Source organism: Schistocerca serialis, chromosome 1 (assembly GCF_023864345.2).
Source record: "Schistocerca serialis cubense isolate TAMUIC-IGC-003099 chromosome 1, iqSchSeri2.2, whole genome shotgun sequence".
Classification (NCBI taxonomy): Eukaryota; Metazoa; Arthropoda; class Insecta; order Orthoptera; family Acrididae; genus Schistocerca; species Schistocerca serialis.
In genome coordinates, this window is record NC_064638.1 from 824045050 (window position 1) to 824072594 (window position 27545).

The 27545-nt window shown below is 42.2% G+C and overlaps 1 protein-coding gene across 1 annotated transcript in view; it reads left to right on the plus strand.

Annotated features, from left to right (window-relative positions):
- LOC126436618 (serine protease snake-like) overlaps positions 1 to 27545 on the plus strand; it is a 228251-nt gene that overhangs the window by 154352 nt on the left and 46354 nt on the right. Inside the window, exon 4 of the mRNA XM_050090471.1 lies at positions 1039 to 1298. Within this exon, the coding sequence (XP_049946428.1) occupies positions 1039 to 1298 (260 nt within the window). The remainder of the gene's footprint in view (positions 1 to 1038; positions 1299 to 27545) is intronic.

A 27545-nucleotide genomic window follows, 5' to 3' on the forward strand; every position in this document is an offset into this window, starting at 1 on the left:
ACCTGACCGTTGAAGATTTTAAGTAAAATATTGATATATTTTAAAATGCAGAAAATTTGCAGTAATGTTTATAGGATATGGAAGACTGTACTTTACCGGACTGAGTTACAGAAAATGAGTGAGGAGCGTTGTTGCATCGAGTTTTGGAAGAAATATGTGATGGAAAAGTTGAGGAGGAGGACCTCAGACGAAGATTTTTGAAAGGGAAGGAAGGAAGTGGGATGAACAGCAATCCTGGCAAGGAAAGGTAGAGGGTCATTCTGTTAAAGCTCCAGGGATGAGAGGATCTGTGGGCATGATTCGCTGTTAGGTAGACTTCGTTGCGACAGGATGTGCAGAGTGTGTAGGTGGAAGGGTTAGGGAGGGAAGGGGGAGGTGAAAATGTATTGGTACAAGCCTGTCAGGGTACGAGAATTGATAATCAAGGATGAAAGGATAAGATGCTCGGTCTCAAGTTGGCGATAGGTGTTTTGTGTGGGATGGTAGCTAGGTAAAATTGATATTTGTATAGGATCGTAGTCGGAAAGGGTAGACGGATAGTGTGGAGACAGTGGTAACATTGTCGTGGAACTGAAATTCAGGCGACTTTCAGATAAGAGCAGATTGGTTGGACTAAGGCTTTGTAGGTGTGGAGTGTGGTAGAAAGGTAAAATCTCCATATTCGGCCTTCTAGTAGTTACAATCTAGGATTAGTTCGAGATGTTTTAGAACATACTAAACTAGGTAGGATAGTTGTAAATGGGAGCGGAAGGTGGTTCGTCCTATAGTTAAGATATTGCCCAGACTACGAAAGGTCAGATCTTGAGGAGCCACCGATTGCAGCAGTTAAGTAAAATGGTTCAGATGGAGCTGAAGGGATCGTTGGGTTTTCAGGAGGGTGTGGTATAGTGCTAGGAATGCGCGCGTTGGAAAGGTTAAACATAAAATGGGTGTTTCAAGCACATAAATTACGTGGTGTATTTGATGGCTGTTATCGACCCTACAAGTATAAACTACGTGAGGGACTTGTAGTAGTTGCTGCTTTCTGAACCGTTGCAGGGGCCCGGCGCGCTGGGCGCGACTGGGGGACGTGAACCTGGAGGGCAAGAACCGGGACGCGAACCCGCAGCAGGTGGCGGTGGCGGAGCGCGTGGCGCACCCGGGCTACAGGCCGCCCAGCCGCTACGACGACGTGGCGCTGCTGCGCCTCGACCACCCCGTCCACTTCGACGCGTACACGCGGCCCGCCTGCCTCCACGTGCAGCCCGACCTGCCCGCCGCCGTCGGCGTCGCCACCGGCTTCGGCAAGATCGACTTCGGTGAGCGCCGCGACCACCAAGCTAGTGTCCAGAATAAACATCAAACTCCTGAAGCGCAACACAAGCTTATACTTCTTACGTAAATGTGTAACCATCCTCGTCTGCACAACCGATGAATAACGTTTCTACAGGGTGGTCCATTGATCGTGACCGGGCCAAATATCTCACGAAATAACCGTCAAATGAAAAAACTACAAAGAACGAAACTTGTCTAGCTTGAAGGGGGAAACCAGATGGCGCTATGGTTGGCCCGCTAGATGGCTTGTGTTTTATTTAGCAAAAAGGAGTAGCGGTTTATCATTCTGAAATGAATGCCAGACACTATCAAGAGTCGTTTAGTAGCGTTCTCGAAAAATTACCAAGCAGATCTGCGTTTGTTTTCGACAGGCTCCATATTACACGATGATAAATCCAGTATCATGAACTCTATCTACGAAATTGAGAAAGGATTATATTATTGAATGGATGTAAAGTAATAATGTAGAACTTCTATCTAATGCCACATCATATGAGGAATTCACTAAAGCTGGCCTGCTAGAACACATGCGACTGCACTTCAGGGCGCAGGAATACCTTTTGGAAAGTATATTACGATCAGTGGACAAGAAAATAAAACTTCTGTGGTTTCCTGCAAATTAAACGCCATTGAAATTATATGGGCATTTGTCGAGAACATAGACTTTGCAAAAGCGTTTCTGAATATTCCCCACAGTTTCTTTCTTTGCAGTGAGAAATTCAATGACGGCACGTTGCTTGTAACATACATCACCTACAGACGCCACTTTGAAACTGTCCTACAGGTAGGCTATCAGTCGGAAGTGACGGAAACTTGGCACGCTCATTCAGGAGACTTCAAACAATACATAGGTAACGCTTCGCATTTGCAGCATTGTTTTCGCCTGAGAAAAAAAAATGCGGTGCATTACTTTCTGGGCAACCCTCGTACGAAAGGCGTCATTAAAAGCTGATCAGAGAAACATTGTATTTTCATACCTGTGTTCGCAGTATGTAATTGAAAGTCTTTTGCGGAACACCCTCTGCAATTTCCCGATACCGTACCACGCAGACTACTTTTAGCTAGTAAAAACAAAGAAGCCTCGACCCAGAATCGCACCCTCGCCCCCCTGCATGCTAACCCAAAACGCTATCCACTGCACCACCTACACAGCACTACTCCCCTGTTCTGACGGAGGTAGTTACCATACACGTGATTACAGGGTTGCCAGATTGCCAATCTTTAACATCCATTTACTACACGAAATACGCGAAGGTCGAAATTTTGTGAGAGACATTGTTGTACTGTCAGTAAGTGAGGAATCGTGCTGCGAAATGCGAGTGACCAAATTACTCTCCACCCTGTATAGTGCACGCGTGACTATACTGTGTCAACACTGTTGTATCGCAAATCAAAATGGAGCAACACTTCTAAATTAAGTGTTCGAAAGGTCTCCAGAAAGTTCTGAAGAAGAGAAAATTACGTGCCAAGTTTGTCATGCACACCACAAAAACGACACGTGAACACCTTCCGCTACTTGACTGAAATGCAAGAAGAGAACAGTTCTTTTCTGGAAAAAAATCATCACGGGTGACGAGACTTGGCATTTCCAACACGAAACTTCCACAAAACGACGAAGTGTGGAAATTCACAGTGGAGGTCAACGTTTTGACCGCACAGGCGACTTTTGTGCCACTGTGAAACACGAATTGAACAACATCCCAAAGAAGTACTTTTCTGGCAGTTTCACGCAGTTGTATGACAAGTGTGGGAAGACTACATAGAACAGCTGAAGTGTTAAAACCACCATCTATACCTATCTCATTTTCGTTAACTCATTCTTGAAACTTTTTGGACTCACAGGCTTCTTTATAGGACTTTGAGTTTTGACTCGAAATATTTCTTGTAAGAATAAAGGACACAATTTTTTAAAGAACCTGTATTTCTCGTGTACAGTTTCCAGCTGGGGTTCCATGAAGAGAGATTCCCTGTGGTGCAATGCAACTTTTACGTCCAGCTGCCAAAATGATATTTGATGTTTCACTGAAACATCATACGAGGTGCTCTGGCCCTAGATGGTGTATGTAGCCGTACATGCTGATTGTTTTCCTTAGTGCATGCTGTAAGGGCATTCACCTGAGAAGCTGCACGGTTCGATAATGTGCAATATCAAGTGACAGTGTTCCACGTGACACTCCACCCAGAACCATTCTGCAACATCAGTCTGTAATATGTGCTTCAGGGGTGTCCGTAGATGGTTGGGTATTTATTCTCACGTTATGTTAGGCATGGTGATGGTTCCGGTAATTACCCGTTTTATTGTTCATTATTAAGATGAACATCAACAAAAGCAAAACGAAGATAATGGAATGCAGTCGAATTAAATCGGGTGATGTTACGGGAATTAGATTAGGAAATGAGACACTTAAAGTAGTAAATGAGTTTTGCTACTTGGGGAGCAAAATAACGGATGATGGTTGATGTAGAGAGGATATAAAATGTAGACTGCCAATGGCAAGGAAAGCGTTTCTAAAGAAGAGAAATTTGTTAACATCGAGTATAGATTTAAGTGTCAGGAAGTCGTTTCTGAAAGTATCTGTATGGAGTGTAGCCATGTATGGAAGTGAAACGTGGACGATAAATAGTTTGGACAAGAAGAGAATAGAAGCTTTCGAAATGTGGTGCTACAGAAGAATGCTGAAGATTAGACGGATAGATCACATAACAACTAATGAGGAGGTATTGAATAGGATTGGGGAGATGGGAAATTTGTGACACACCTTGACTAGAAGAAGGGATCGATTGGTAGGGAATATTCTGAGGCATCAAGGGTATTGGAGGGCAGCGTGCAGGGTAAAAATCGCAGAGGGAGACCAAGAGATGAATACACTAAACAGATTCAGAAGGATGTAGGTTGCAGTAGGTACTGGGAGATGAAGCTTGCACAGGATAGAGTAGCATGGAGAGCTGCATCAAACCAGTCTCTGGACTGACGACCACAACATCAACAACATGGAGAGTGGGACGGAGGGAGGGGGGGGGGGGGGGTAACAAACGCCATGAGCATTCCGTTACCAAGTGATTGTGAGAGTTGTATCAGGTTACATGGTTGAGTTTGGAGTACTGGGTTGTTTACGATTGAGGGTGATTGCGCCAAAGTTCATCACAAGTCTTCCGATTTGATGCCAATTACGAACCATCGATGTCCTTCGAGTGAGCTAGGCGCCATGTCTGGGAACCTGACCATCTCGACCAGCGCGGTTGTCGGTAGCAACGACGGCGTGCGCACCATAGCTGCTGGGAGTACAACATCAACGGAAAGTGGAAGCTCTGAAACAGATCTGCATAATCAGAGTGATCTCATTGCAACTAACACCACCGGCTGACAATTTTTAAAACAACCACGCAAAAGTATTTAAAAGCACCCCATCAAAAAACATTCTAAACTTGAAATAAATACCTGAAGAATCTTTCAATAAAAACTTCAAAATTTCTGGCCTCGTAAGAAAGCAAACGCGAAGGCATCGCGTACTACGATAAAGAACCACATTGACAACACAACAGTCACATATGTAACAAGTACTCACAAAAAATAGCTACATACGTAAGACATTTCCACGTACCCACTTAGTACTAAAATTCATTACACATTAGTAGACAGTAGCAGCTGCTCACTAAGCTATCTCTAACTACTTAAGCTAGATAGCTCACTGTTTAGGTCACTTACGATAAATGCCTACTGGCATAGTTATAATACGATAATACTCAAGTACCAGGTTCTGTCCCCTTACGGTAATCGCCGCTAGTCCTAGCTTGATACATATTTTCGGTTTATAGCGGGGACTTGACCACATTATAACAAAACAGGCACTAGCCTGACCAGAACTAACATTATAACATAAGCATACGGCGGTATTCTTCGTAGTAATCAACGCTCTACCGTAATTTACGACTAACAGATTTAGAACCACTATCGCTGTATGATATGGCTGTTCGAGCTCAGGATAGCCTCTGAGGACAGCGGACAACCTCGGAAACGAACACGTCTGCTGTGCCTAAGACGCAGTGCAAGAGAACAACACAATAAGACACGCACCAGTGCGTACAATAAACAGAATTAACCAGAGTACTGAAAGTTCACTTAGCACAAGCAACATGGATGACGTTCCTTTGTACTGACCAACATACAACGGCAAAACGCATTTCAAACTGATCGTCACTTGGCGACGACTTAAATAAATACGCGGCCGTTGTGTCCCATTCACAGTTAAAACCAAACACGACGATAATACTGAAGACAAATACAGGCCAGCGCAAGGCGACAACATAACTAAATGTACACACCTTCGTCGAATAAACATAAAATCAATAAGATTAAACGTAACACAACCAACGAAATTCGTTTTCTCTCAGACACAGCTTCCGCCATCCACCTGTACGTGAGGCACTAAGCCATGTAACAGTTGAGGGAACAACTCAACGACAGCTCCACTTCCTGAAGCATCCTGTCTAGTATACAACTAGTGCAGATTTTATTGCAGGTCACTGAACTGGCTATATGAATGGTGCAATCGCTGCTGTATACAAGCAGTACAGAATTACAATCAAAGTGTCCAAGCTGAAAAGATGTTTACGCAGTGCAGAAGGTCTAAAACATCGGTCAATAACGATTGTTGTTGTTGTAGTCTTCAGTCCAGAGACTGGTTTGATGCAGCTCTCTATGCTACTCTATCCTGTGCAAGCTTCTTCATCTCCCAGTACTTACTCCAACCTACATCCTTCTGAATCTGCTTAGTGTATTCATCTCTTGGTCTCCCTCTACGACTTTTACCCTCCACGCTGACCTCCACTACTAAAGTGTTGATCCCTTGATACCTCAGAACATGTCCTACCAACCGATCACTCCTTCTAGTCAAGTTGTGCCACAAACTTCTCTTCTCCCGAATCCTATTCAATACCTCCTCATTAGTTATATGATCTACCCATCTAATCTTCAGCATTCTTCTGTAGCACCACATTTCGAAAATGTCTATTCTCTTCTTGTCCAGACTGTTTATTGCCCATGTTTCACTTCCATACATGGCTACACTCCATACAAAAACTTTCAGAAACGACTTCCTTACACTTAAACCTATAATCGCTGTTAACAAATTTCTCTTCTTCAGAAACGCTTTCCTTGCCATTACCAGTCTATCCTCTCTACTTCGACCATCATCAGTTACTTTGCTCCCCAAATAGCAAAACTCCTTTACTACTTTAAGTGTCTCATTTCCTAATCTAATTCCCTCAGCATCACCCGATTTAATTCGGCTACATTTCATTATCGTCGTTTTGCTTTCGTTTATGTTCATCTTATATCCTCCTTCCAAGAAACTATCAATTCCGTACAACTGCTCTTCAAGGTCCTCTGCTGTCTCTGACAGAATTACAATGTCATCGGCGAACTTCAAAGTTTTTATTTCTTCTCCATGGATTTTAATTCCTACTCCGAATTTTTATTTTGTTTCCTGTACTGCTTGCTCAATATACAAATTGAATAACATCTGGGATAGGCTACCGCTCTGTCTCATTTCCTTCCCAACCACTGCTTCCCTTTCATGCCCCTTGACTCTCATAACTGCCATCTGGTTTCTGTACAAATTGTAAATAGCCCTTCGCTCCTTGTATTTCGTGTTCCAACATTTCTACGGAATCCAAACTGATGTTCCCCGTGGTCGGCTTCTACCAGTTTTGCCATTCGTCTCGAAAGAATTCGCGTTAGTATTTTGCAGCCGTGGCTTATTAAACGCCGGCCAGAGTGGCCGTGCGGTTCTAGGCGCTACAGTCTGGAACCGCGAGACCGCTACGGTCACAGCTTCGAATCCTGCCTCCGGCATGGATGTGTGTAATGTTCTTAGGTTAGTTAGGTTTAAGTAGTTCTAAGTTCTAGGGGACTGATGACCTCAGAAGTTGAGTCCCATAGTGCTCAGAGCCATTTGAACCATTTTGAACTTATTAAACTGATAGTTCGGTAACTTTCACATCTGTCAACATCTGCCTTCTTTGGGATTGGAATTATTATATTCTTCTTGAAGTCTGAGGGTATTTCATCTGTCGCATACATCTGCTCACCAGATGGTAGAGTTTTATCAGGGCTGGCTCTCCCAAGGCTGTCAGTAGTTCTAATGGAATGTTGTCTACTCCCGGGGCGTTGTTTCGACTCAGGTCTTTCAGTGCCCTGTCAAATTCTTCACGCAGTACCGTATCTCCCATTTCATCTTCACCTACATCTTCTTGTATTTCCATAATATTGTTATCAATTACATCGCCCTTGTATAGACGCTGTATATACTTCTTCCACCTTTCTGCTTTCCCTTCTTTGCTTAGAACTGGGTTTCCATCTGAGCTCTTGATATTCTTGCAAGTGGTTCTCTTTTCTCCAAAGGTCTCTTTAATTTTCCTGTAGGCAGTATCTATCTTACCCCTCGTGAGATAAGCCTCTAGATTCTTACATTTGTCCTCTAGCCGTCGCTGCTTAGCCATTTTGCACTTCCTGTGGATCACATTTTTGAGACGTTTGTAGTCCTTTTTGCCTGCTTCATTTACTGCATTTTTATATTTTCTCCTTTTATCAATTAAATTCAGTATCTCTTCTGTTACCCAAGGATTTCTACTAGCTCTCGTATTTTTACCTACTTGATCCTCTGCTGCCTTCACTATTTCATCCCTCAAAGCTATCCATTCTTTTTCTACTGTATTTCTTTCCCTCATTCCTGTCAATCGTTCCCTTAAGCTGTCCCTGAAAGTCTCTACAACCTCCGGTTTAGTCAGTTTATCCAGGTCCCATCTTTTTGCTGTTTCTTCAGTTTTAATCTACAGTTCATAACCAATAGATTGTAGTCAGAGACCACATCTGCCCCTGGAAATGTCTTAGAATTCAAAATCTGGTTCCTATTTCTCTGGCTTATATAATCTATCTGAAACCTGTCAGCATCTCCAGGCTTCTTCCATGTATACAACCTTCTTTTATGATTCTTGAACCAACAGTTAGCTATGATTAAGATATGCTCTGTGCAAAATTGTACCAGACGGCTTCCTCTTTCATTTCTTATTCCCTATCCATATTGACCGACTACGTTTCCTTCTCTCCCTTTTCCTACTCTTGAATTCCAGTCACCCATGACTATTAAATTTTCGTCTCCCTTCGCTATCTGAATAATTTCTTTTATCTCATCATACATTTCATCAATCTCTTCGTCATCTGCAGAGCTAGTTGGCATATAAACTTGTACTACTGTGGTAGGCGTGGGCTTCGTGTCTATCTTGTCCACAATAATGCGTTCACTATGCCTATTGTAGTAGCTTACCCGCACTCCTATTTTTTATTCATTTTTAAACCTACTCCAGCATTACCCCTATTTGACTTTATATTTATAACACTGTATTCACCTGACCAGAAGTCTTGTTCCTCCTGCCACCGAACTTCACTTATTCCCACTATATCTAACTTTAACCGACCCATTTCCCTTTTTAAATTTTCTAATATACCTGCCCGGTTAAGGGATCTGACATTCCACGCTCCGATTCGTAGAATGCCAGTTTTCTTTCTCCTGATAACGACGTCCTCTTGAGTAGTCCCCGCCCGAAGATCCGAATGGGGGACTATTTTAATTCAGGGATATTTTACCCAAGAGAACGCCATCATCATTTAATCATACAGTAAAGCTGCATGCCCTCGGGAAAAATTACGGCTGTAGTTTCCCCTTGCTTTCAGCCGTTCGCAGTACCACAACAGCAAAGCCGTTTTGGTTAGTGTTACAGGGCCAGATCAGTCAATCATCCATACTGTTGCTCCTGCAACTACTGAAAAGGCTGTTGCCCCTCTTCAGGAACCACACGTTTGTCTGGCCTCTCAACAGATACCCCTCCGTTGTGGTTGCACCTACTGTACTGCTATCCGTATCGCTGAGGCACGCAAGCCTCCCCGCCAACGGCAAGGTTCATAGTTCATGGGGGGGGGGGGGGGTGGTAAATAACTATCGAGGCCCAAACCTCTAGCCGTTTCGCACGCCCAGCGAACTTCACTGTCCATTAGCAACCACACATCACTGAGGAAGCCACGGAATGCGAGCCAAACAAATTTCTCCAGACGTGGTGTCTAAACACACCTGGAACACACACGATCACTGGTGGACATAAAACTGTTACGTTAATAACCTAACCTGCACGCGGTTCGCATACGAAACAACACATATGTCCCCAATCACCAAACACACGAAAGTGCGGAAACATTGCCATGGAGCTAAAACTAATTTCCAGATACGTAGGGCATGACGCGCCAGGATCAGATCACACACACTAAACTCACTGCGAAATCACACATGCCGTACCTAAAGTAAGAAATACCTTATTACTGCTGTTAGAATGTAAGACATCAGCCTATATTCAATCGATTCACCAGTTACTAAAGAAATCATCGAACAATTGAGGAAAATCCTCCAGTCACTTCCGTTACATACGAGAACAGTAAACAGAATGCAATTACTTGGCTATCCATGAAAGTGAGACCGAACCTGTCACAACACCCTCTACATAAGCAACTGCATGTTTCAGCAATGCAACAAGAAAGACCCATCACACAACGGCTAGACGCGGCCCATACTGCCGATTACTTGCGTACGGCACTACTCGCTGTTACGAGCGAGAAGACCTAGTCTCTGGCCGCTGCACTAATCAGATCGCGAAATCAGCCGCCAGAGATAGCAGCACCGCACACGGTATGTGGCTGGACTTCGGAATCGTGGAAGGGCTAAACCGTTCGGCACACAGTATCCCGAGTACATAACATTTTCATAGGGAGGATCAGAAGCACAAACAGTGGCCCAACGTGGCGCTTACCCTGTTGTCGACAGTTATCAAGGTAGACCACAAGAGGAGCTTGTGACGTGGGACACTGGCTACGCTGGAAATTACTGTCCACCTCTCTCTGCACTGAAAGTATCATGCAGCTACCTTCTTGGTTGCACACCACTACGGAATAAAACGTTCACCCCAAAACCTTGTAATGCATACGCGACCATCATGTTATCCTATGTTTACGATGCCCACAATTAAACCTGTGTCGTCTAGAAGGCCGCAGTAGTTTTTTTGCGCGGCGCTCTGTCTACAATGAAAGAAATTTTAACGGTAAACAACAACAGCTCTCACCGTTGTGGAGCCACCACCAACTTCCACAGTGCCTTCTTGACAACTTAGGTCCATGGCTTCGTGGGGTCTGCTTCGCACTCGAATCCTACCATCAGCTCTTACAAACTGAAGCCGTGACTCATCTGACCAGGCCACGGTTTTCCAGACGTCTAGGGTCCAACGGATATGTGCACGAGCCCAGGACAGGTGCTGCAGGAAATGTCGTGCTGTTAGCGAAGGCACTTGCATCGGTGCCTGCTGCCATAGCCCGTTAACGCTAAATTCTGCTTCACTGTCCAAACAGATATGTTCGTCGTACGTTCCATATTGATTCCTGCGTTTATTTCACGAAGTGTTTCTTGTTTGTTAGGACTGACAACTCTATGCAAACGCCGATGCTCTCTGTCGTTCAGTGAAGACGATCGGCCACTGCATTGTTCATGGTGAGAGGTAATAGCTGAAATCTGATATTCGCGACACACTCTTGACACTGTGGATCTCAAAATACTGAATTCCCTAACGACTTCCGAAATGAAATGTCGCATTCGTCAGGCTCCAGCCACTATTCGCGTTCAAAGTCTGTTATTAATCGTCGTGCGACCACAATTACGTCGGAAACCTTTTCACTTGTATCACCTGAGTACCAATGACTGCTCCGCCTATGCACTGCCCTTCTATACTTTGAGTGTGCTATATCACCACCATCTATATATGTTCATATAGCTGTCCCCTGACTTTTGTCACCTCATTATACAATGCCATCGGCAAACCTCAAAGTATTTTATGCTCCTCCCTGAACCTTAATTATATTTTCGAATATCTTCTTCGTTTCCTTTACTGCTTGCTCAGTGTATAAACTGAGTATCATTGGGGATAGGGTACAACTTTGGCTCACTCCCTTCTTAAATACCGTAATGCTTCCGTTTCGTGTTCTTCCACCCTTGTCACTGTACTTTCATGCCTGCACAAGCTATAGATAACTTTCGCTCCCTTCATTTTACCCTTGCTACCTTTAGAACTACATCGTCCGCCCCGGTAGCTGAGTGGTCAGCGTGACAGACTGTCAATCCTACGTTTATAGGGTTTGTAGACTCAGAGAAAACTTTTGACAATGTTGACAGGAATACTCTCATTGAAATTCTCAAGGTGGCAGGGGGTAAAATACAGGCGAACGGTCTACCCGACGGGATGCCCTAGCCACACGACATTTCCATTTCCAGAACTAGATCGGGAGCAGACAACATTCCGTTAGAGCTACTGACAGCCTTGGGAGAGCCAGCTATGACAAAACTCTTCCATCCGTCGCGCAAGATGTGTGAGACTGGCGAAATTTACGCAGACTTCATGAGGAATATAGTAATTCCAGTTCCAAAGGAAGTAGGTGCTGACAGGTGCGAAAATTGCCGAACTATCAGTTTAATAAGTCATGTTTGCAAAATACCAACACGAAACCTCTACAGAAGAGTGAAAAAACTGATAGAAGCTGACCGCGGGAAGGTCAGTTTAGATTCCGTAGAAATGTAGGAACACGCGAGGCAATACTAACCCTAGGACTTCTCATAGAAGATAGGTTAAGGAAAGGAAAACTTCGTTTATAGGGTTTGTAGACTCAGAGAAAACTTTTGACAATGTTGACAGGAATACTCTCATTGAAATTCTCAAGGTGGCAGGGGGTAAAATACAGGGAGCGAAAGGCTATTAACAATTTGTATTGAAACCAGATGGCAGTACAAGAGTCGAGGGGCACGAAAGGGAAGTAGTGGTTCAGAAGCGACTGAGACAGGGTTGCACCCTATCCCAGATGTTATTCAATCTGTATATTGAGCAAGCAGTTTGGGAAACAAAATAAAAATTTGGAGTACGAATCAGAATCCATGGAGAAGAAATAAAAGCTTTGAGGTTCGCCGATGACATTGTAATTCTGTCAGAGACAGCAAAGGACTTGGAAGAGCAGTTGAACGGGACGAACAGTGTCCTGAAAGGAGGATATAAGATTAATATCAACAAAAGTAAAACGAGGATAGAATGAATTAAATCAGGAAATGCTGAGGGAATTAGATTGAGATATGAAACACTTAAAGTAATAAATGAATTTTGCTATTTGGGCAGCAAAATAATTGATAATGGTCGAAGTAGGGAGGGTATAAAATGTAGACTGGCAATGGCAAGAAAAGCGTTTGTGAAGAAGAGAAATTTAATAACATCGAGTATAGATTTAAGTGTAAGGATGTCCTTTCTGAAAGTATTTGTATAGAGTGTAGCCATATATGGAAGTGAAACATGGACGATAGACAACAAGAGAATAGTATCTTTTGAGATACGGTGCTACAGAAGAATGCTGAAGATTAGATGAGTGGATGACGTAACTAATGAGGAGGTACTGAAAAGAAATTTGTGGTACATCCTAACTAGAGGAAGGTATCGGTTGGTAGGACACATTATGAGGCATCAAGGGATGATCAATTTAGTGCTGGAGGGAAGCGTGGGGTAAAAACCATAGAGGGAGAACAAGAGATGAATACAGTAATCAGATTCAGAAGGATGTAGTTACTCGTAGATGAAGAGTCTTGCATAGGATAAAGTAGCGTGGAGAGCTGCGTCAAACCAGTCAAACCAGTCTTTAGACTGAAGATCATAACAACAGCAACCCTTTAGAATTTGAAGGAATGTATTCCAGCGATCTTTGGCGAGAGCTTTCTCTAAATCTACAAATGCTATAAACGTAGATTTGCCTTTCTTCAGCCTATCTTCTAAGATACGTTGTCGAATCATTATTCCCTCTCGTATTCCTACATTCATCCGGAACCCAAAATGATCTTCCCCGAGGTCGTCTTCTGCCAGTTTTTCCATTCGTCTGCAAATAATTCATGTCAGCATTTTGCAACCATGATTTAGTAAACTTTTAGTTGTGTAATATTTACAACCGTCAGAAGCAGTCTTGTTTAGAAACGGAATTATTACAATCTTCAATCCTGTTTTTCATTTGTCTCAGTAGGTGGAAAAGTTTTGTCACGGGTGGCTCTACATGGCATTTCGATAATTTAACGCAATTTGTTTCGTCTTAGGTCTTTTAGTGCTCCGTCAAATTGCTCTCGAAATACCACGTCACCCATGCTTGTTCTTTTACTTCCCCATTCTTTTCTATAATATTGTCCCTCGTATAGCGCTTTTATATATTACTTCCAGCTCTAAGATTCGCCTTCCTTGCTTAGTACTTGCTTGGATCTTACCTCCTGATATTCATACAGCTGCATCTCCCTTCTCCAAAGGTCTCTTTAATTTTCCTATAGGCAGCGTCTATATTTCGCCAGGTCATGTTTGCCACTAAAGCCCTGCATTTGTCATCTAGCCATTTCTGCTCAGTCATTTTGCAGTTTCTGATCGCTTTGTTTTTTTGCCAATGATTTCTACTAGGTCTTGTCTTTTCACCTATTTGATCCACTGCTGCCCTCTATTTTATCTCTAGAAACTGCATACTCGTCTTCTATTGTATTCAGTTCTCCTGTTTCAGTTAATTGTTGTCTAAAGCTTCCTTTGAGCCTCTCAGCAAACTCTGGTTCTTTCAACTTATTCAGGAATTATCTCCTTAACTGCTTATTTTTCTGCTATTTTTGTAGTTCTATTGCTTCTCCATTACCCTCATCTTGCTAGGTGCTTTTCATATTGTGAACCATTCAAAATGTTGCATCCTCCGCATATCTGAGAACACGTGTGGGCCAATATTAAAGAGGAAGAGCATTTAATTAAAGGAAAATCCTCGAGGAGCTAAGAAAATAACTTAGTGTGATCAACATAAAGACAGTCTCTTCGAAAATATCCAAATCTGCGCATCTGTGAAATCAGAATCTGCTACTGGGGAACGTTCCAATAACTACAACGGTTTCACTTTCGATAGAACACATTTTCGTTTGTCACGTCAACAAGAGCAGGAAATCGTTTTACGACGTGCTCTTGGCTTCATACAGCCGTTTAGGAGCGCCGTTAACGGCGACGTTCGATGTTAGCGTTTTATGTTATCACGTCTTCACGGTGCGCCGCAAGCTCTCACATTCATATCGGCATGTGAGATGTGAGGAGGGGTGGACGGGAGCAGAGGGGGGGGGGGGGGAGGCGGGAAGAAGCAGCTGGTCCCGAGATAATCTCCGTAAGCCAATCATCGTCATTTATCCACAATTCACATACGCAATAGTTCATATGGAGTACGTGGAGTGATTACGTTTACAAATCATTATCTCAAGCTGTTCTGAGACACCATGTTAATATGTGGTGTAGCCTCCACAGGCAGCAATGTTGACGCTGATCCTACCATCCAGTTGATCGTACACATTGTGAATACTGTCCTGGGATATTTTACGCCACGCCTGATTGACATTTGCACGTAGTATTTTAAGAGTTGTTGGTTGACAAGTTGCACGAGTCACTCCTCGTCCGATCATATCCCAAATGTGCTCGATTGGAAACAAGTCCGAAGTTCGTAGTGGGCAGCGAAATGCTGCACTTCTTGGCAGAGCACATTGAGTTCCACGGGCAGTGTGTGAGAGTGCATTATCCCGTTGTAGCGACACATTGCCTTCCTGTTGTAAGAACGACAAAAGAACGGTTCTAACAACAATCCGCATGCACCGAGCGCTGGTTAGCGTACCCTACTAAAATACCAACGATGAACTAGAGTTGTTGCTTATCGTACCCCAGACCATAAAGCCTGGGTGGGGCCATTGTATCTTGCATTAATGCATTCTGCGAGACAGCGCTCACCAGGTCTACGTCGTATGCACAAACGAGCGCCACTTACCCGCAGGCAAAATCTGCTTTTATCGCTGAAAACTCTATCTGTTGGCGAACGACGTTGAAAGCATTATCAGTAAATCTACTATTCCCAAGGTGGCATAGGCCGTCATCGAATCAAAATCACATCATCTTTTCAGGTGAACTATTTTTTTTCCGGCAGTGTAGTTCAGCTGACAGGGGGATGCCATTTCACCTATTTTATTTAACCTTGTCCTAGAGAAGATCGATAGAGAATTTTCCAAAACCAGTCCACAAGGGATCCAGCTACAGGATGTGAACATTGCAAGACTTGCCTATGCAGATGATGTAGCACTCATAAGTAGTTCCAAAAGAGAATTGATCAGAATGATGCAAAATTACTACAAAATTGCTGAGAAGACAGGATTACATATTAATGAAGAGAAGACAGAATACCTGCCCATAAGTAAGAAAACCAGAAAAGATGCACCTCTGACTGTAGATGGATTCAATTTCAAGACCGTTGACCACTTCAAGTACCTCGAAGTGTTTTTCGTAATAACAAGAGAACAGACATAGAAATAGATGCCCGTTTATCAACAGCAAACAAGACACTTTTTAGTTTCATCTAAATTCTAAGAAAAATATCACTTAGCAGTAACTTCAAAATCCGCTTATATCAATCGTCCATTATACCTGTGATGTTATATGGATGTGAAACATTAATAGCCGGCCGAAGTAGCCGTGCGGTTCTAGGCGCTGCAGTCTGGAACCGCGAGACCGCTACGGTCGCGGGTTCGAATCCTGCCTCGGGCATGGATGTGTGTGATGTCCTTAGGTTAGTTAGGTTTAACTAGTTCTAAGTTCTAGGGGACTAATGACCTCAGAAGTTGAGTCCCATAGTGCTCAGAGCAATTTGAACCATTTTTGAAACATTAATATTTAGAAACAAAGATGAGGAAAAACTTAATATTCTAAAGAAAAGTACTAAGGAAAATTTTTGGACCTGTATACGACGAAAATAACATGGAATGGAGAATAAAAAGAAATGAAGAATTAAGAGGGCTGTACAAACACCGTAACATCGTCGAAGTGCTCAAGAGGAGAAGGTTGAATTGGGCAGGCCATATAGCAAGAATGACAGAATAGACTACCTAAATGGCATTCAGCAGAACAATAGATGGAACGAGAGGAAGAGGGAGACCCAGAATCAGATGGCGACATAACATTCGGGAGGACACAACTAGGATGAAGAGCAACAGCAACTGGACAAACAGCGCATTGGACAGGCAGAAGTGGAAGAGACTCATAGACCAGGCGTATGGTCGATAAGGCCCTTGCCACATGTAAAGTAAAGTAAAAAAGTAAGTGTAGTTCAGCTGTTTAGAAATATCGTTTTATTTCCAAGAATATACAGATTCTTTAAATAAATAACAGCCAACACGATGATAGGTTATGGGTGTCCATTGGAGTTGACGATTACATTTAGGCTTACAGGGTTTTGTCGGCCTTCCTAATAGCGTTCTTCAGATATGAGAAACATTATTCTTAAACATTCATTCGATGATTTCGTGTCCTGAAGGATGAGTTGGCTTGCGAAACTTAAACATACTGAGTATCAGATCTCAAGATACGCTAAAACTGAAACCTTCGTTTTCTTTATTAAGTATTTTAACGTCCTTATTTCGACAAGTTAGTTATTATCACAGAAAATGGAGTCTGCTTCACTTGATATTTTCTTTAAGACAAACAGAGAAAATTTTATTGTGTCAAAGAAAATATTAAGTTTGCAACTAAAAAGGCATTTACAGCCTCCACGACAAAATGCTGTAACTTCTGTGTCACGCTAGAAGTTTTTCTTTTCTTTGCCAAGTGACGAAGTGTTCCATCGGCGAAGGATAAATTGCAGTTCTGTATTGTTTCACCATTACACGGAGCATTTAGAAACTCGCCAGTAACTTGAGCGTTTACATCTGTGATCAACACATTCCGTCTTGCCATATCACGAGAACAGTAAACAGTTTTACGACGTGCTTTTGGTTTTATACAGACGTTTACTACCGTTGTTAATTTGCTTCCTGAACCAACACTAGCGCTGGCATTTACACGTTATTGCAAGGCGAAGAGTAAAAAATGTGGCATCCCCAAAATCTCTAACCATGGAAATATATTGCGTTAACAAAATGAGATGTAGCGCTCATAGCCGCACTAATTCAATTTGACTATGTCTTTATCTTGATCTCCAATATTTAGTTAATTTCCCGACGCGTTTCAGGCACCGACCATTTTGAAAATGCAAACGGACTATTTCCCCCTATTTTTGATATCGAAATTGTGTTACCTAACTATATCGATATTGTCGGTTTAAACCGTGTTTGGACTTTTGGTTTGTACCAGATAACAATGATGAGATAATTGGTATGAATCTATTTCATGTCCTTTTGAAGATGACCAGTGGCCGAAACGTGTCAAGAAATTAATCTGTGGTCCAGACAAACATATCATTAAATTATAAGAGAATAGGTTCTTTCACGACACTCTAATCCAGCATTCTCAAAGTGTGTGTGGTTGTGGGAGGGGGGGGGGTGAGTGTGCACAGGGGGGGAGGGGAGGTGGGAGCCTGGGAGGGCGGCACAGATTAGTAGAGGGGGCGCCGGCCTTCATTGAAATATTTGCATTTTATATTATGTATCTTCGGTGAATAAATACTGCTAGCGTTAGATTCTCATTTCCAGGAGCCAAGTTAGGAAGCTCCCCCATTGTTAATTTGCTGTCTTATTTATCAAGAACTGACCAGTAGATCCTGTCAGTTGGAAAGCTGAGAAACTGTCGCCAGTCACCCCCAGGGTTAGCTACTTATTAAGCATTTAACAACCACCAATGACAGAAAACCACTTGACAATGTAACCGCCATTTCCTGTAAACACTGACTACAATAATAGGCTGTTAATCACAGCCATTGTGAATGTCCATTAGTTTTCAGCCGAGGCTTCCGAAGTGAATTCGGAGGTAGTAAGTTGAGTTCTAGTGCCTCTTCAGTGGAAGTAGTTAACCGAATTTAAAATAAAGCGATACAAGTTCCGCCATTCTCATTACTAATTAGTAGTTTGTAGTGGCAAAGTAAAATATTCGAATTTATTCAAAGTACGTTCTTCTTGCGCATCTTCTTCTGTTCTTATCAACACCGTTATTTATAAACGCTAAAACCAAAATGTTTAATATAAAGCTGATTATCTGCCGTTAGGCTTTAACAGCATTCTTATGACTAATGAGGAAGATCACAATGTGGTTTTGTTTTTAGCCAAGAGTATAAAATCAAAGAGAGTCTTCCAGACAGAACATCCAGATCATGTGATTAAACCCTTCGAATCTTTTTATCATCCTGAGCTAATTAAAAGGGAACGTCAGATTCCTCAAAAAGCAGATATCAGTTGCTAAGAAAGCCCTGAGAGCATTCAAGATGAATCCCGTTTAATTGCGAAATCCAAAACACCATGCATTATTGGCGGGAATTTACTTCTTCCCACAGCCGTCAAAACTCATGGAGAAATGTTTGGAGAGTGTCTGAAGTCGATACCACCGTCAGATGGTACCGTGGTCAGCGTATTGATGAATAGCCTCTGACATGAAAAATGAAATACACGTGTTAGAGAAACTGAATGATCTTAACGTATGACTTCAAGGACGAAAGAGTATCGCCATCTTTCTAGAGGAGGAAGTTATTGTCTTTAAGGGTAGACTTGCGCTTTCAAACATACAAATGGAGAAGGGTAACTACGAGTTGTCATTTCCTCTGGATGATTTCTTGAACGAAAATGAGTTGGATGTACACAAAACTAGTAGAATGCGCGCAGTACATCTCGAAAACCTTCTTCAACAATCGGAGGCTAAATTTCCAGAACCTTCATCTGATTATTAATGGATCCACAACTCGTCCGATATTATCACAACAGACCAGTAATCAGGTTCTTGTCAACGGTAAACATGAGGAGCTAACAGAACTCTCAAATGATAGAACATTATGAAATGAATTTAAATAGGAGTCTCTTGAAAATCTGTGGGTGCAGATTCGGCAAGATTATCCCTAGTGCCATTAATCAAAAGAAATATCAGTCTCGACTGCAGCTGAAATGGGATCTGCGAGTTGCTGTTTCAGAGATACAAGCAAGACTGGACCCACTTTATTCACAAATTCAAGCACACACGTCATACTACATTTGCAAATGTAAATTTGAATTTTGAAACATCTGCATTTTTACTTTTGTTTATTTCATTTTTGGATGATCAGTTTAAACATAATATTTTTTAAATTGGGATTTAAGTGTTGACTATAGATGTATCATCATTCTTAGGCGTGATATTTCATATATTAGAACATCTAAATGAATTAGATGCAATGTAGATAGAAAAAGCTAAATTTCAACAAACTAACTAATACATAAAATAGATATGTAGTGATATACACACATTTAGTCAATTCCGACAACTACACACAGTCAAGATTATGTATAAATTAGCTGTAATTGTTAAATTTCACCTCTTTTGACTAGTATAAAAACTAGCTCTGTTGTGTTTGGAGAACAGTCTCTAATTATTATTAATATTATTATTGTTGTAGCTGATTGTTACAAAAATTAGAAAGAAGAAAATAGATGCTGTGCGCTGTTTTTGTGCCAAGTATGAGAAGTGCAAAATAATTTATTTTTCAGAAGGGGGTGCAATGTAAAAAGTTTGAGAGCTCCTGCTCTAAGCAACAATTGTTTTGTTTCTGTGTTTCATTTGGGTGAAAGACTGCTATGCTTTGCACCACTAACTATTCTTTTGCTGTGAAAGAGAGGTAGAAAGGAAGATTAGGGTTTAATGCCTCTCCACAAACAGGTCATTACAGGCGGTGTGTAAGACAGACTAGGCGAAGGACAATGAAAGAAATCAGCTCTTCAAGAAAATCAAAAAGAATTCGGCGATCCAGGAAAAAAAAATTATTTCTGTTTGACCGACCAGGACTTTGTAATCCAACCCCTCCTTCCTGATTCCATCTATTGTCCACATTAGCCTTTCATGAAGATTTGAGAGGAGCGAAGATTACAATAAACTTACTAGTTTACTTAGCTTTTCATGCAGAGTTGGCTGCAGTTCTTCTTGTCTAGGGGTCTGATACTTGAAGCTGAAGATGTGACTTTTAGGTCCTCACAGTTGGATTGATCTAAATAAATTTCAAGATTGTCGTAAGCATGCCTCTCATGTCATAAAGCGTATTTTTGCATTTTGTGCGAACAATGTAATTTTGGGTTTGTTTATGTGAAAAATCAAAAGGCTGTATGATATACTAAAATGTGAGAAAACAGATTTACGTGAAAACAAATATTTTGCAACAACAATCTTCAAATTTACTTAGATCAATCCAGTCGTGAGGACCTAAAATGTGACATTTTCAGCTTCAAGACTCAGACCTCTAGACAAGAAGGACTGCAGCCAACTCTGCATGAAAAGCTAAGTAAACTAGAAAGTTTATTGTAATCTTCGCTCTTCTCAAATCTTCATAAAAGACTAATGTGGACAATAGATGGGATTAGGAAGGAGGGGGGAGGTTACAACTTTGAAGCCTTGTCCTCGCTTGCGACAGCTTTAGCCAGTGTGCCGCCTCGCTCCATTCAACTTCTATTGTTCTGCAGCAGAGCGGCGTGTTGTACCATCATAGGGTACACCGTACATCCGACCTCCTTTAATGTTACGGAGTATGTATCGGTGTAAACGAAAATGAAATGTGTTGGATGTCGTGTATCCGTTGGAACCTGCTGGTTTATCAGGAGATTAAATCGGCGTATGGAAGATAAGCAGTCATTTTTGGGTCTCAGTCTCTTCCACAGGTGGCGCTGATGTTGCCCACAATGTCTGCACGCTTCGTTTATATTTTGGGGACCTATTACGAACGTCATCCCTTTGAGAACGCTGACATTCATGGCAACGCTATCCATTCGCTGATATTGTGCGAACTATATGGAGCAGTATCCTCAGCGCAACATTTCTTTGTGAGAACGGTGTCTTGTGGTGTGGATGCGTTCCGTAGCCTATGTACAGGCCTGCATTCCATTAACGAATACATCGAGGACAGATAACTGGTACACTATTTCAGGTATAATAGAGAATTTTATGCTTGGCAAATATAACAGGTTTTTTTCCGTCCCACATGTCCACAGAAAAAATGTGTCGTCCTCGTGTCAATAGATACACGACGATACGAATGTAGAGAATTTTTGTATCTTTACTTCAAAATTCTCCATGTATAGGTTCGCCACGACAGTGATAAAAGGCTACCGATCACCGCGACATCGTTGCACGTCGGTAAATGGTGAATGAATCTTACAGACTTCCGCTGATGCAAGCTCATAAACTTTCTATGACTCTGTTGTCGTAAAACAAGGGACGAAAATAGGTTCAGTTTGATTGAGGACCGACTCCGAAGTGTGGTAACTGAGAACAGATACTGACTTATCTTTTAGAATACGGCACAGAAAATCAAGCATGCTTGTGGAGGCTGGTGTCCCTCCATTGCGGATCCAGCGGCTACGTCTACTGGCCTCTTATGCTGCACATGTTTGTAGCTTGCCGGAGCATCCAAATTGCCGTCTCTTGTTCCCCAACTCGGTTGTCCATCTTCCAAGACGGCGGCCCCGGTCAGGGTGTACGATCGCAGTTCGCGTCCGGGCTCTTCTCTCTGGGCTTGAGTTTTTCCCTATTCCACCTCTTTTCCGGGCCTCTCTACGTATACCCCCCTGGTGTGTACCAGTCCAAGACTTCGGCTCGATTTGGCACATGGCCCGAAGGACTCAGTCCCTCATGAGGTCCTCCGCTGCCGCTTTCTTTCAATCCTTGCCGCGTTTCAAGGCTCTGACGTCTATACCGACGGTTCGATGGTCGAGTGGGTGGTACTATTACTCTAGGGGATCATTCTGAACAATGCTCATTGCCGTCTGGCGCCAGTGTTTACACTCCCGAGCTGGTAGCCATCTCTCGCGCCCTAGAGTACATCCGCTCCTACTCAGGTGAGTCCTACGTTATCTGTAGCGACTCCCTGAGCGGTTGTAAGTAGGCTGTTTAGGTTTTTATGCTGGTAACGCCACGTAGAGCTCTGTATGAAAATCACTGGCTGTGCTGTGTGCAGTCTGTGGCTGGTTGGCATTGTTAAAATATCGCTATTCTAGTGTTAGGCAGATGGATGTGAACAGCGCGTAGCGTTGCGCAGTTGGAGGTGAGCCGCCAGCAGTGGTGGATGTGGGGAGAGAGATGGCAGAATTTTGAGAGCGGACGATCTGGACGTGTGTCCATCAGAAAGAGTAAATTTGTAATACTGTATATCATGAACGGATATATATATATATATATATATATATATATATATATATACACATAAGATTACTTTTGAATATTATTAAGGTAAATATATTGTTTGTTCCCTATCAAAATCTTTCATTTCCTAACTATGCCTATCAGTAGTTAGTGCCTTCAGTAGTTAGAATCTTTTATTTAGCTGGCGGTATTGGTGCTCGCTGTATTGCAGTAGTTTGAGTAGCGAAGATTTTTGTGAGGTAAGTGGTTCATGAAAGATATAGGTTATTGTTAGTCAGGGCCATTCTTTTGTAGGGATTATTGAAAGTCAGACTGCGTTGCGCTAAAAAATATTGTGTGTCAGTTTAAGTGTTGATCAGAATAAGTAAAGAGAGAAATGTCTGAGTACGTTCAGTTCTGTTCAGCTGTTTGAAAATCAAATAACGTAGAGGTTTATCAGCACAGTAATTCAGTAACTCTTCTAAGGGGACGTTTCACGGTTTACGAGTTATCGACCAGTGTTTCCTCGCTATCGTTTAGTAATGGCTCCATACTCTTGCCCGTTGTGGCCACTCCGTGGTCTTTGTGTGGATGCCGGGTCACGTCGGCATCCCGAGTAATGAACGGGTTGACACGCTGGCCAAACAGGCTGTCAGTGCCCCGGACTTGGCGATTGGCCTTTCGGAGTGTGATCTCAGGTCAGTTTTGCGGCAGAAAGTACTTGGTGTCTGGGTGATGAATGGCGCACCCTGCCTTCACCCAACAAACTTCGCGTCGTCAAGGAGACTGCCGGTGTGTGGCGCTCCTCCTTGCGGGCCCCTCGCAAGGACTCTGTTGTACTCTACCGGCTGCGCATTCGCCACACATGGATGACGCACAGTTATTTATTGCGCCGCGAGGACACACCTCTATGTCTTTGCGGGTCAACATTGACGGTGGTCCACATTTTGTTGGACTGTCCGCCTTTAACTGCCCTCAGGCAGACGTTTGCGCTACCTGATTCGCTCCCTGCACTTCTAATAGATTACTCTGCCATGGCAGGCTTAGTTTTGAATTTTATTCGTGCAGGGGGCTTTTATCGCTCGATCTGAGGGCTTGCCTCTTTTCCGTGTTGCGTCTGGCCTTTGACCTACGGTTTTAGATTGAGGTTTTTATTGTGTCTCTTGGTGGTTGGCTTTTCCTTTTTTTTTTCTTTTTTTTTTGTTTCCGTGGTCGGTCAATCACTGTAACCCCCTGTGTGCTTTTAATTCCTGTTTTCTGGTCTTTGTCTATGTCTTTCTTGTTCTGTGTCGTCCCTTGTCATCTCCGTTGTTTGTTTTAATTCTTCGTGGGCGTTTCATGATCGTGGAAAAAGGGACCAATGGCCCTTGTAGTCTGGTCCCTTCAATCCCACAAACCAACCAACCAACCAAAATTAAGCAGAAAGTTGGACCGGTAAGTCACTTACGATGCAGTCCGATTACGAAGTGTAACAGGTAAAAAAAAAAAAACCCTCTCTATTCTAAAAGCACCCAACCGTTTGTTCACAAAACTGTTGTGGTGGCAGTTTGAAACGCGTCTGCTATTCATCTCGACTCGTGCCATTGGTATATTAACATAAAGCTACCCTGCCTCATCTAAAGAGACATACAAATAAATATACTGATATAGATGGAGCACTGATTTGCATAGCTGTTTGCTCTAGCTCTCTCGTTTGTGGCGGGCTATCTGATGCTTGCTGCGAGAACTCACTTCGAACTCGGCGTGGTGTGGGCCTCAGTTACTCTAGTGTCGCGCTTTGGTTCGGTTTGGCCACGCGGTTGTCGCTTCTGACTGAAAACAGAATTTAGTTCATTGCAGACAGACCTGAGTCGTGTGCCCATTTGGAGCGGAATATCCATACATTCTATTACTATCCATAGTCACACCAGATACTTCAGCCTCCTCTCATTCAGAAACAAGTCAGTTCGATTCTTTGACATTATGTTGCGTATCCTGTAAACTGATATCTTTCTTTGATACTAGCTTGAATCATAGATTTTAATTAACTAGCTTCAATGTACGTCTGCATATTCTCTAAAAGTAGTGGTTATTAGCAGATACGGTGTCTAGGTGTCTGTTTTTCCGAGCCTTATTTTGTTCATCCCGCAACCACACATTCGTGTTAACTCATAGCGTTAAACAGGCCACACTACGATTCCGGGTGCTGTTTAATTGACCGCCCCCACAATTATCTTGCTGGGAAAAGTTGCCTAAATTGTACCAGCTTTGAGATTTTTATCTATTTTGTCTTAAATGGTAAGTCAAAAAATATATAAACAAGTCCATTCTCAACTGCAGGATGTTGTACTTCGTATCTGTTTTAAAGAATGGAAATTCTGAGAAAAATGAACAAATTCCAGTTAACTTTCTAAACATCTACAAATGACAAATTAGGAATCTGGTTTTCTAATTTGTCCCAATGAGTGCATAAATTGTACCATTCTTGAGCTAGAAGATACGTATTAGTCCAAGTTTGAAGAAATACTACATATTTTAGTTCTTACATCACTATTTGCAGTCACTGCTATATAACTTTTCACTTCTTTCGCAACCCCTACACACTTTCCATGAATGTCTTGCATCTGATAATTTTTTCCATTCCATCTTTCTCGCACAACTCGCAATAACATTTCACTGTTTAGTAAGTTTTCTTCTTGCCTTACCGCAGAGTTTCGAAAAGACTTCCTTTTCACAGGTGAAGCTGTTTTTATAGATTTTTCCTCCTTTCCATAACGCCTTTCTGTTTCGATACTGAATTGCAAATTAATTGATTGATTAATAGTGGCCGAGCGGTTCTAGGCGCAGCAGTCTGGAACCGCGAGACCGTTACGGTCGCAGGTTCGAATCCTGCCTCGGGCATGGATGTGTGTGATGTTCTTAGGTTAGTTAAGTTTAAGAAGTTCTAAGTTCTAGGGGACTGATGACCTCAGAAGTTAAGTCCCATAGTGCTCAGAGCCATTTGAACCATTTTCTTTTGATTGATTAATAACTTAGGGTAAAGAATGCATTAGAAAATTCACCTCAACCTTTCTAAACACTGTGTTGCACTGCTAATGCTAAACGCATTTTCAAGGCTCACTGTACGACTAAGTTTCTTAATTTCTAACTAAGTTTCTTAATTTCTACCTGTACAACATCGGAAGCTTACAGGGTTAATATAGACGACGTCGTCCTTCCTATGTATAGGTTTCCTACAAATGTATCACAACTACTACAGATTCACGACTAACTAATAAGCAAGGTCTTTTTTCATGCATATTCTTGAATACAATGTATTAATGTCCCACAGTATTTGTAGAAGATTAATAAGTTGTATTCAAGTTCTACATATGCCTACGTTCCTCCAAGAACCGACGGAACATTGCATAAATACCATATATATTCTCCTCGGCACTGCGCAAAGTATCAAACGAAAACTACAAGACTGTCTTCCGACGATCTGTTCCTCAATACGCAGAACTCATAGCTGACAAAACGGCGCCAAGAAGCTCGTAGCTCGCGCTGACCTCACTTAATGTCTATTAGTACAAGAGGTACGAATTTCATAGCAGTGGTGCAAATTAGTAGCCGTATCGATACAGGCAATCTCCCCTACATTCCACGACGCCACGAGTATTAATTCATATTTCGTAATTTCTCAGCGGTTTTAGACAAGGTATCATACAGCAGACTGATGCTAAATGCAGCTTCGCAACCAGCACACACGTCGTATAGTTCGTTTTGTGTTCTGAGATTAGTGCTTTTACTTTTAAGTAAGGCTCAGAGTTGTTTCACATTAGACAAACTGCACAAAGATGTGCACGACATGGATGATCTCTTATAAGGCGATGTCAGTTTTGTTTTTCTTTGTTTTTTTTTCTTTTTGCGATACTAACTAAGCATTTCTTTCTGTGACTTAAGAGTCTGTTTTCCGTTGGGCTTTCGAAAGTTAACTGTCGTCACCACATAAATGATAGTCAGATGCTTCTTTACCAGGACTTGCCGGGAAAAATGTAAACTGTTACAAATAGTTCAATTTTTTGATCATAGGATGGCCTGATTATGATATTCAGTACCGAAACCAGTACACAATAGGCAAAATAAAAGTACGACTGTAGACTAAAGCAAATATTTTTTTTTTGATTGTGTTGTTCCAACCGACAGAAAGTCAGGAATATATCGCTTCTGACACTTCTGACAGTTTTTCCTCTGTTAGGCAGCACAGTCATAACATGATTTCAGACTGAAATCACATCGATTTGACTGTACGTTCACTTATTTCACACTACGATGTTTTCGGCTTTATAGCCATTATCAAGTGCAAAGGTGTAAAAAGCCATTAAATATCCACGTGTCTGAATAACATGTCTTCCAAATATTACAATACGTACGTGGTCTTATATACCAGTTGTCACATTATATTATATGTGTGCGAATTAAAAATATTTTGATATGGCTCGTGCCTGCCAAAAGACTGTCAAAGAGGCATAAATAATTGTTTTAAACAATACGTAAGGATAACCTGCTGTCATTTATCGCAAGTGCACTTGTGCAAGAATGCTGTCTTATTTATGTAGCAGTTATAATTTATACGAGGGTTGGAACTTTAATAGTGGCAACTATTTATTTAGAGATCGTACAAAATAGATACGTGTTTCAAAGGTTTACTGACCTTCAAAGTAGTCAACAGCATTGTGTATAACCCGTTGCCAGCGATGTGAAAGGCTTAGTATACTCTCAGCAGTGCCAGTTGTGTTGACAGTTCGAGCGGCGCGGTCTATTGCCTGACGAATTTGTAGCAGTTCTCAAGCGAATGCCGTAAAGAGTTTTCTTCAGTTTAGAAATCGAGTTGAACTCACGAGGGCTAGATTCATGGGAGTGCAGAGGATGCTATAGCACTTGGCTCATCAGTCGAATCAGTAACAGCTTGCACTGTACGTGCTTGAGTATTGTCCTGCAAAATGATGGTCAGGTCCTGCAGAAAGTGTCTCACTTCTGTCTCTAAGCTTTTCGTA